Below are 11,941 nucleotides of genomic sequence, written 5' to 3' on the forward strand. Positions count from 1 at the left end.
GTGGTTTGAGAGGAGTTGCGATGACAAAAGGTTGCAGTAGTATATTGGGCAAATAAGTTCAAAGGGGTGTAACTCCTGGAAAAAAAATTGAATTGTAATTTCCTGTCGATATGCACATCTACGTAGTATGTCCTTATTATCTGAAAAGGTTTCATGAAATTCTGTTGTGTGGTTTGAGAGGAGTTGCGATGACAAAAGGTTGCAGTAGTATATTGGGCAAATAAGTTCAAAGGGGTGTAACTCCTGGAAAAAAAATTGAATCGTAATTTTCTGTCGATATGCACATCTACGTAGTATGTCCTTATTATCTGAAAAGGTTTCATGAAATTCTGTTGTGTGGTTTGAGAGGAGTTGCGATGACAAAAGGTTGCAGTAGTATATTGGGCAAATAAGTTCAAAGGGGCATAACTCCTGGAAATAAAATTGAATCGCAATTTCCTGTTGATATGCACATCTACGTAGTATGTCCTTATTATCTGAAAAGGTTTCATGAAATTCTGTTGTGTGGTTTGAGAGGAGTTGCGATGACAAAAGGTTGCAGTAGTATATTGGGCAAATAAGTTCAAAGGGGCATAACTCCTGGAAAGATAATTGAATCGTAATTTCCTGTCGATATGCACATCTACATAGTATGTCCTTATTATCTGAAAAGGTTTCATGAAATTCTGTTGTGTGGTTTGAGAGGAGTTGCGATGACAAACTGTTGCAGTAGTACATTAAAGTAAATAAGTTCAAAGGGGCGTAACTCCTAGAAAAAGAATTGAATCGTAATTTTCTGTCGATCTGCACAACTACATAGTATGTCCTTATTATCTAAAAAGGTTTCGTGAAATTCTGTTGTGTGGTTTGAGAGGAGTTGCAATGACAAGAAACAGGACTGACGGACAGGTCAAAAACATTATACCCTCCGCAACTCGTTGCGTGGGGTATAAATATAGTAGACCTATTGCTTATAGTATCTGATATATGGACTTGACCACGAAAACTTAACCTTGTTCACTGATCCATGAAATGAGGTTGAGGTCAGATGAAAACTGTCTGACAGGTATGAGGACCTTGCAAGGTACACACATACTAAATATAGTTATCCTATTACTCATAATAAGAGAGAAATCAACATTACAAAAAAATGCCATAGCAAAAGATAGATATTGCATATCATTTATTGTAATGTAAAGTAGAATATCAAAATACTACTAACATAATTGCATTATAACCCATTCAGTTTGAACAAAACATTCCCTCCGTAACAAATAATAAATGCCTTTATATGTAAGGTACAAACCAATCTGAAAACTCATGAATTTCCATGTTTTTAATATGTCAAAGACCTAAATATGCATTGGTTTGTTTGTACTGTAAATTTTAATTTAAATGCTATAAAATTTTGATTGTATTTACTTATACATGATGGCATGATGCATTTAATAGTTTTATATTTTAGCAACAGAGAATTTATTTTCATACTATATTACTTAGTCCTGTCTTTGTTCAGATATATTCGATATAAGAAAGAGAGACATAAGTCATCAGAAAGTTTCGATTTGTACCATAACATAATCATCCCTTTATCAAAACAAATTAAAAAACATACTGGAATAACAATTTTTTACCATACAACAACAATTTTTCTTGGAAAACAAATCAATAATGAGATTATATGTATTTATAAAAAAAAGAACAATTATGCATTTCTGTAAATTCAGAAAAATGTTGGATTTCCAGTGTCTGTTTTGTAAAAAAAATACAATTCTTAATATAAAATAAACATCTATTGTTCTTTTTTTTTTAATTTAGTAGAGGATTCCTAAGAGGTACATTTACTGAACAAATAGCTTGACATTAAAAGTTTCAAAGTTTCAAAAACAGATGAAAAACAACTTTCCTTCTCATTCATTCAGCTTGTAATGATGACAAATGCGTAGGTGAGCAAGCATGCAAAATTCATAGTACGATTGTGAAAACCTGAGACCCAACTCTTTGATTGAACCAATAAAACATATTTATATATACCTTGTTTCATTTTCTCATATAACAATTAACATTTTTTCAACAACCACAATAAACTAATATTTAACATAACATAATTTTAAATAAACAAAATACAAGGCAGTTTGATGAATCCAAAATATATTAAGTTCAGAAATTATATTAAAAGAGAATCTGTTTAAATACTTTTAAAAGAAAGTATAGAAAATTATTTATTTTTTCAACTATGGCATCAGAAAATATTAAAAATGTTAAGACTAATTTTCTACTCCATTTATACTTAACCTAATTAAAACATTAGTTCTACAAACCCAAATATATTGTGACAAAAAATATGGCACTGTCATTGTAAAGTGTAAGAAAGACAGAAAATCTCAATATAAAGCTGAGAAAATGAATAAACTTGTCACAAACTAGTTTGTGAAATCAACCAAATGTTTTGTACATGTCTAGAACATCTTGAACATCATCTTTAGAACCCATGAACACTGGACAACGTTCATGAAGACTTGTTGGTTGGAGTTCTAAGATCCTTTCTTTTCCTGTTGTAGCTGTACCTCCAGCCTGTTCAACAAGGTAAGCCATGGGATTGGCTTCATACAATAAACGTAACTGAAAATTAAAGTGTATATATATACAAATATTTACAACAGGAATTTTCACAGCATAACAAAACAAACAATCCTTTTAGCTAGAAAATGCTAATACAGGTAGCTGATTTTTTCAATGAAATATGACTGATAAAAGGAGATGTGTCGGGAATAAATAAATGAGAGAACAAACCAACAACTCACAAAATATTTTTAGAGGTTAACATTTGATCTCGAACAATTGACAAGTGAAATATTTATATCAGTGACCAAGATTTTATCCTTTGCATAACACAGATTGAGATTATTCAACAAAATATATTGACTGACTCACAGACTGACAAATGAATTATACATTTATGAAACTTTTTTTTAAAAGTTCTACACGAAGAGAAACATTTTTTAGACGTTCTTTCCATACACATTTGAAATATGTTTGTACAAAGTCAAATTACCTTTCCTTTGGGAGCTTCTGTTGTGGCAGGGTACATAAATATTCCACCATAGACTAAAGTTCTGTGAACATCAGCAACCATAGATCCTATATATCTTGCACCATAAGGCTTTCCACTCTGTAGAAATAATATATATAAATTCATAGAGATGATTGGTAATCATGAATGAAACAGCAAGCCAACACCACAACAAAATCATATATCATCTAGAGGTTGATCATATGATCAAGTAATCAAAGCAACACTACTGTACTTCTTAAGACTGACTAACCACATAAATGAATCTGTTTCAGCAGTTTTTCAGCCTGAACTTTATAAAATTTGTACTTGTTTTTGTAAAAATGTTTAAGAACGATCTGTGGCATTCAACAGTTTCAAATTGAAATGATTTTAATGACTCAGGAGTCCATCATGCTAATTTCGATTTTGAGAATGTTTCAAGTTGATTATAAATTACGAATGAATACAGAAATATAATACAGGATTTTTATATTTTTTTTTAATTTTAATTTTTTGAAAAGTTATTTAATAATAGAGTAAATCATTTGAACTTGTTCAATTTGGGAGAAATGACAGCACCATAAATGCGTACTCTTGTGCTGCAACTTATTTGTGCCAATAATATGCTTGCCTATCTCATTTTCAAACTTCAAAGTTGTTTTAATGACATATTTTAAAAGGATGCTGTTTAAAATGAACAAACCTAGTTTTAAACAAATTCCAAGGTGATTGGCTGAAGTTTCTTTCATACAAATAAAGCAGCATAACATTATATTTTTTTTATTACCTTTGGGTATTTTTTACTTTCAACATATTTGGCTGTTGCCTGATCCCAGTACTGTGAGTATCCTTCATTGATTGAGTAGATTTTCCCCCTTGGTTTTATTTTAATATCTGGCTCGGTCAAAATAAATTCTCCTATAGCCTGAAATATAAAAAAAATAAATGTGGATATTGTCCACATGTGGACACAGATGATGCCCCCGCTTGCATATCATATAGTTATAAAGGGACATAACTGAAGAACGGTAAAAGTGACGCTACCCAAATTTGAACTTGATCTGAGTTTTGTTAGGCATAAGCATTGTGTGTAAGTCTCAAAACATTTGGTTGAGGCTAACTTAAGTAGAGAACAGAAACTAAAAATTCAGCAATTTTTCTATTTGTAAACACGCATAACTCTAGAACGGTTGTGTATAATTAAGTTTTATAACATTTGATTGGGGGCCTCGGTGGCCGAGTGGTCTAAGTAGTTACTACTGTAATCACTAGCCAGTCAACACTGAGGTTGTGAGTTCGAACCCCGCTCGTGTGGGTGCACTCGACTCCAATCTTAATTGACTAGGATTGTCAGTTTTCCTATCGAAGGTCGGTGGTTTTCTCCGGGCACTCCGGCTTCCTCCACCAATAAAAACTGGCCGCCACGAAATAGCCCAAAAGCGGTACTTAAAAGTGGCGTTAAAACACCAAAAATCAAAAAATCAAATAACATTTGGTTGAGACAAACTAAAGTAAGAGAACGGAAACGAAAAATTCAGCAATTTTTATGTTTATAAAGGGACATAACTCAAGAATGGTAAAAGTGTCGCCACCAAATTTCGTACTTAATCTGTAATATGTAGTAATAAGCATTGTGTATAAGTTTCATAACATTTGGTTGAGGCAAACTAAAGTTGGAAAACGGAAACAAAAAATTTGTACTTGATCTTAGTTTTGTAGTAATGAATATTGTGTATAGGTTTCATAATGTTTGGTTGGGGCAAACTTAAGTTACAGAATGGAAACTAAAAATTTTGCAATCTTTCGATTTATAAAGGGGCATAACTCAATAATGGTTAAAGTGACACTACCAAAATTCAACTTGATCTGTGTTTTATCAGTGGAAGTCAAAATTAAACATTGCATTGTATAAAGCATTGATTGTAGTTGATTCAACTATAATCATGGACAAAGGAAGATAACTCCAAATTTAATCAAAGCATCATCGATGTTGTGATCCAGCCATATTCATAGCTAGTCTGATATTCTTTCTGACCATACTTTTTTCAATATTTTTTTTTCTCTTTTCGTTTCCAATCTTACTGTAATATTTCTATGTTATTGTCCAAAGATAGGGAATTTCGCAATGTTGATATATATATTGATATTCTATCAAGATTTTTTTTTATAAATATTTTAATGGTATTGACAAGAATGGAAAGGGAAATCGTCAAACAAGTAATACATTTTTTTATATGCCTTTAATAATAACTGGCTTAATAATTTCCAGAAAGAGGCCTTGGAAATGCACTCCCAATCTTTCAATTTTGGATGAAATCAAACCATATCATTATTATTTGCTTTTATATATAAATAAAAAATAACCAACTTAAAATGGAAAATTTTAAAGAAAAAAAAAGGAAAAAAAAATCCCCAACCCAATTTTTTGAACCCCCTTATGATTCATCACCCCCAAACTCAATCCCAGCCTTCCCTTTGTGGTATGGTACCTTGCAGTACAATTTCATAGAGATCCATACACTTGAACACAAGTTATTGTCTGGAAACTAGAAAAATGCTTGTTTTTTGGCCCCTTTTTGGCCCCAAATTCCTAAACGTTTACGGCAATTACCCCCAAACTCAAAACCAGCTTTCCCTATGTGATATGGAACCTTGTAGTACAATTTCATAAAGATCCATACACTTACACACAAGTTATTGTCCTGAAACTAGAAAAATGCCTGTTTTTTTGCCCCTTTTTGCCCCCTCATTCCTACAATTTTGAGGCAATTACCCCCAAACTCAATTCCAGCTTTCCCTTTGTGGTATGGTACCTTGCAGTACAATTTCATTAAGATCCATACACTTACACGCAAGTTATTGTCATGAAACTAGAAAAATGATTGTATCACCCCTTTTTTGGCCCCTTATTCCTAAAATTTGGAGGCAATTACCCCCAAAATCAATCCCAGCATTCCCTTTGTGAAATGGAACCTTGTGGTACAATGTCAGAGAGATCCATACACTAACACACAAGTTATGTCTGGAAGTTACAAAAATGCTTATTTTTGGCCCCTAATTCCTTAACTGTTGGTACCATAACCCCCAAAATCAATCCCAACCTTCCTTTTGTGGTATTGAACCTTATGGTAAAATTTCATAGAGATCCATTCACTTAAACTAAAGTTAGAGTGCGAACACCAATGTGTCTTTGGACGACGACGACGACGACGCCAACGTTATACCAATATACGACCGAAATTTTGCTGTAGTATTAAAAGAGTGGGAATCAACTTAGATATATTAATACACATGTTGACCCAAATTTCATTGAACAATAACTTAAACAAGCATAAGATACTAATATAATACTTTCAAAATTCTTATCAACTGATTCAATTGATGTACAAATACTTTTTTCAAATTAATTCATAAATAGTAAATCATTATAAATTTTGATTTACAAAGGAACTATATGCAAGTGTACATCTAAAAGAAAAGGGTTGTTTGACCAATCTTTTCTTAATTTAAGGGCAAATAACATGTCAAAAGTTGGCAGTTGATGATTAAAATGGTGTAGAAAGTTTCTGCAAGTCATAAAAACACATAATTAGTTTCATGATATGTCTTCAACTTAGTATTCTGCACTATCTCCAAAACCAGAGTGATCGCATAGATCCAGCATGGCTGAATCAAAAATTACTTGTTATTTAGAAGAAAATAAAAATTTTGCAATTTTTCCATTTATAAAGGGGTATAACTCTAGAACGGTTAAAGTGACGCCACCAAAATTCAAACTTGATCTGTGTTTTGTGGTAATAAGCATTGTGTATAAGTTTCATAACATTTGGTTGAGGCAAACTTAAGTTAGAGAACGGAAACTAAAAATTTTGCAATTTTTCCATTTATAAAGGAACATAACTCTAGAACGTTTAAAGTGACGCCACCAAAATTCAAATTTGATCTGTATTTTGTGGTAATAAGCATTGTGTATAAGTTTCATAACATTTGGTTGAGGCAAACTCAAGTTAGAGAACAGAAACCAATTTTGGGAAGTACAGACGGATGTACCTAGGTACGTACGTACAGACGGACAAGGGTAAAACTTAATGCCCCGACCGCTACGGCGGGGGCATAATTAACCTCTTAAACGGTGTATGAATTATCTCAAAACTATGGACATCTGTTTGGATTGAACGGTATAAATTTGATTTTTGTTTTGAAAATCATATAGATTTCTTATGATAGACCATTGTATTTATAATTACATTGTTTTAAATTTAAAAAAAATAACATACAGTTATATCATCATATGCATTAATACATTGATATATATATAAAATATTAAGTGAAATTTACTAACGGCTGCTATTCATAACCCATATTGTATGCCGTGTGAAATCTGAGCATTGAAAAGACCTTGGCTATTAAGGTTTGTTAAACAATTTCAACACGTGTATTCTGTAATAAATCTATATTAGCATATGCAAATTACTTACAGGATCCAACATAAAACCATTGACTCCATTTCCTATAGATAAAACAATCATAGTAGCACTTCCATACAGAGCATAACCAGCTGCCACCAGTTCTGTTCCTGGTTTAAGGGCATCAGCTGTGGTCACTGGTTCATCATCTGTCTATAATTAATATCAAATATGAAAAACATGGCCATGAGAGATTGCATATCCTTCCCCACTCTTCCAAATACTGTAGATTCAGATATTATTGTGTGCATTTCTTATTGTGATTTTTGAAGAATGGACAAAATACGAGAATTACCTATTGAGATTTCAGGAAAATCTGCATTTAGATATCAGAATGTGAGTTCTTATTATGGCGATACTTAAGCAGTTGCAATATTTGAATAACAAGAATGTGTCTATAGTACACGGATGCCCCACTTGCACTATCATTTTCTATGTTCAGTGGACTGTGAAATTGGGGTAAAAACTCTAATTTCGCATTACAGTAGTACTTTCTTGCAGTCCTTTTTGTTGTTGTTCAGACTTCTTATTCAATCCATAATTATAACCAAAGTAAACTATACTACATTTTGTGATAACCAACTTCTGTATATTTAGAAATGGTAAAGTCTGTGTTTTGCATTTTGAGACCCAAAATAAGTCTGAAAAATAGAGGTTGATAACAATTAACATTTTGTTTAAATTCTGTCAAGTCTAGTTCCATTCTGATGTAAACTGTTGCATATTTTATGCTGACAAACTTTAAAATGTGTTCATGTATCAATGGTTAAGTTAAATGTTTTGCAAATGTATATGAAAAAATAATGTTTACTTCCATCACATTAAATTTGTATTATGCTGAAACCTTACCTTCCTGTAGACTCCAAATATAGATCCTATGGAAACCAAACAGTCAATGTTTGATGAACCATCTAATGGATCAAAACATACAATGTATTTTCCCTGGAAAAATTTATTCATTGAAAATTTAATTACAATACTTTTGAATTAAGACAGTTGTCATTTGGAAAAGATTTACAATTTATTGTTGATATCAATAAAAATATTTATGATAAGAAATAAATTAAACAAAAACCTCAACATAAATTCCTTACAAATCTGAAAATATTCAATATATTGCAATCTAGAATATTTCATCAAACCAAATAAAGGTTCTGATAAATACATTTACTGCTTTACTTTTCTAAGACATTGTATCTGTGAACATGTATATATATGACATGTGTATAAAGATTTGCACATGTATACAAACATGTATATAGTATTCCTGCAACACATTAACGAGACAGGCTTTTTTACTTTTATCCAGATAATAATTTTATTTGCTAATTTTCTTTTCTTGACCATACCTGTTTCTCTGGTTCCACTACAATAGTTGTATCGTTTTCCTCTGACACTAACAAACTGGTTAAATATGAAGATTTTAACATATTAATGAACAGATCATTAGCTAAGACATCCAACTTCTTTTGTTCATCCCCTGATGTGTTTGCTACTCCAGAGATTCCAAACCTGAAAAAAATCAAATAATACAATAAACACTGCTTATACTTATATTGTAACTGTAATTAAGCTCAATCTTTGAAATGAAAAATACCTTATATTAAACCAAAGTGATCAACTACAGCTTTTTATGTGTTACTTATCAACATCTATTACATTTTTGTTTTTTTGTGTTGTTAGGTTGCTCCATTTCTCATTTTTTTTTTACTGATGTGTACTACCCCAAATTTCAATTTCTCTCATTCATAGTTAAATTCCTTAATTCATTCACATACATTTATCAAAGATGATCATGGAAAAATGTGCTTCTTTAGATAAAATTTCGAAATTATTTTACAGTAAAATTCAGCTGGAATAATACTTCTTTGACTGTGATAATGTGTGCAGGGTTCTTTCCTCGTGTGTGTGAGGATGAATAAGCCATCTTCATGCCTCATTATGTAAGGATGGCCATCATTATTTTGCACCAACAGCTAAACTTTGTATTTGTCAATAATGTACCAAATAATAAAGATAAATGGTATACATTTCATCAACAGTCATAAACCCATCAGTTTTAATGATGAAATTTTTGCACAGGTAAAGTAGTCCAAGCCAACAGTCTGGGCTTGAACTACTTCCAATTTGAGAGGAGAGGCCTTCCTTAGCTGCATTGATGAACAAATTTAATACATGAATGCCTCACTGTTAATTGGGTCAATATACGTAATGGGCCTCAAAATGAGGAACACAAAAGTAGTGTTTTAACAAAAATCTCTTTGCAGTGATATTGGACATGTTTCAATTTTTAACAAAGTGACTGAACTTAACCATTTGTGCAGATTTAGAGAGCAAAAGACCACAGAATAAATTTGTAAAAACTATGGAGTTATAAAATGTATGCAAAGAACAAAATCTCGAGGTAAAATCTCTTTTTTTATACAGAAAAAAGAATATAATATATTTTAAGGGAAGGAAGGATATATACATGTATTTATATTTGCTTGATAATATAAACTATAAATTAGATTTTACGTCTACCATTCAATTTGCTTGATGGTATAAACTATAAATTAGATTTTAGCAGACAAGTCCAAATACTTGTACATTTGCTTGATGAATGACATATTTGTTGCAACCTTTATAACTAACTTTTAATAGCCAATTATTTCACAATCAAAACACTGCAAATGGGATATATTTTTATAGTACACTTGTTTCCAATCCTTTGCATGATGTGAAAGGGTATTTGTAATATGATAGTCCATAAAAAAAAATTCAGCAATTTTTCCATTTGTAAAGGGGCATACCTCTAGAATGGTTAAAGTGACGCCACCAAAATTCAAACTTGATCTGTGTTTTGTGGTATTAAGCATTGTGTACAAGTTTCATAACATTTGATTGAGGCAATCTAAAGTTAGAGAATGGAAACCAACTTTGGGACGTACGTAATGACGGACGTACGTATAGACGTACAGACGGACAAGTGTAAAACTTAATGCTCCCTCTGCTACGGCGGGGGGCATCAAAATAAAACTTTGAAAGTGCTACATACCTTAAAAATTATTCCTTTTTAGTCGAAAATATACAAAATGAGCTTATGTCTTAACTAAATTCCCAAAAATGTGTCAACTGGTTTTTATGTTCAATTAGACTGAATTTTACATAGCTTTACCAAACAATACATGGTAAAATTCAGTGAAATGAATTTTAAATTAAGGAAGAAACCAATCAGCATACTTCATCTGTTTTTGCATGTGGGTGTTCATACGTTGTACTGGTTGAAATTGTTAGAAATATTTACATGCTTTATAATTTTTATGTGAAAAACAATATCAATACAATTTTCAACTAACTTCGTGAAAATAAAATCATTATCTTGGCCTGCAAGTGCATCACATAATCATTTTTCAAGGTGACTGATTTAAGGGTATATTTCTAGCGATATTGAAGAATACAAATGAATGAAAAAGCACAACGTGATGATATATCACTTAATGGAAATTTAATTTAGTTTCCGTAGTTTTTTTGTCTTTGGTGCCTTGAAAAAATATCTGATTTATGGTAATAAACACTTGACTTGGATATATTATCATTGGAATATTACATTATCCAGTTTTACTTTAAAAAAAATTAAATTCTTTATATTTTTGTAACTCTTTATACAGTAATGTTAGTTATCTTCAATAAGTTTGACATAAGTTAACCAAGGATTTTTAAAACTGACTATCAAAATCCGTGAATTAACACACATTGACATTTGTGCAATATGAAAAGGATATGGGAATGATATCCTGATTAAAATCCGGATCATTTTAATCTTATCACATGTGCACTGCATGACATTTGTTAAATGACATAGTAAATAAAAGAGAAAATATAAAGATTGTCAAATTAATATAAACATGTGTTTAATTTTCACAGATGATCTTATGTAGAAACTTACAGTCTGTGTATTCCTGCTTTTCGTACGGCTGATGACACGGCTTTCACTGCAGTTTGGATAAAGTTCATAAGAGCTGTAAAATCTCCAGTTGCATGGGGATGTTTCTTCTGTTCAGCCAAAATGAACCTAGTTAATGTCAAAGGTTCAACATCAATCGCTTGACCAGACGAATTGCTCATCTTGACAATTTCTATTCAGCTTGACTGTGTACAATAGTTTTGAGACTGCGTTGTGTTTTTACCAGAACGGCCTTGACCGGATGATTGACGAATGTTATGTTTTGATTCGTTAAAAATGACACACCTCCATGGACTGTTCTAAATGCGGAACACATCCGGCCTTGAACTCAAAATAGTTTATGATAACGGACTGGACTTTGAGGGAAAACGGTACTATTACATTTTCCTAGCATTAGGTTGGCCTTTTGTGTACCCAAGGCAGGTGAAGGAAGTCAGCTTAGGAGCGCTGTGATTAGATGTAAGGGTACAATATATTTTTTTATTTATCTATGAA

At 31.7% G+C, this 11,941-nt stretch overlaps 1 protein-coding gene across 1 annotated transcript; it reads right to left on the minus strand.

Moving 5' to 3' along the window:
- Positions 1-1,147: 1,147 nt before the first annotated feature.
- Positions 1,148-11,696, minus strand: LOC127734462 (fructose-1,6-bisphosphatase 1-like). The gene is made up of 7 exons (XM_052244348.1): positions 11,429-11,696; positions 8,850-9,012; positions 8,350-8,442; positions 7,513-7,653; positions 3,822-3,959; positions 3,035-3,151; positions 1,148-2,601 (listed from the first exon to the last, which is right to left on the minus strand). Exons 1-7 carry the CDS (start codon positions 11,605-11,607, stop codon positions 2,416-2,418), a joined length of 1,017 nt encoding a protein of 338 aa, XP_052100308.1. The 5' UTR covers positions 11,608-11,696; the 3' UTR covers positions 1,148-2,415.
- Positions 11,697-11,941: the final 245 nt, after the last annotated feature.

This window comes from Mytilus californianus, unplaced genomic scaffold, assembly GCF_021869535.1.
Source record: "Mytilus californianus isolate M0D057914Y unplaced genomic scaffold, xbMytCali1.0.p SCAF_3, whole genome shotgun sequence".
Classification (NCBI taxonomy): domain Eukaryota; kingdom Metazoa; phylum Mollusca; class Bivalvia; order Mytilida; family Mytilidae; genus Mytilus; species Mytilus californianus.

Bases quoted from the DNA above. Each gene is read 5' to 3' on its own strand.
- LOC127734462 (XM_052244348.1), bottom strand. From the start codon at position 11,607: ATGAGCAATTCGTCTGGTCAAGCGATTGATGTTGAACCTTTGACATTA. The intron at 8,443-8,849 runs GTATGGTCAAGA...AAATTTTTCCAG, and splicing joins TAGTGGAACCAGAGAAACAG to GGAAAATACATTGTATGTTT. The intron at 3,152-3,821 runs GTAATAAAAAAA...TTATTTCTACAG, and splicing joins AAAGTAAAAAATACCCAAAG to AGTGGAAAGCCTTATGGTGC.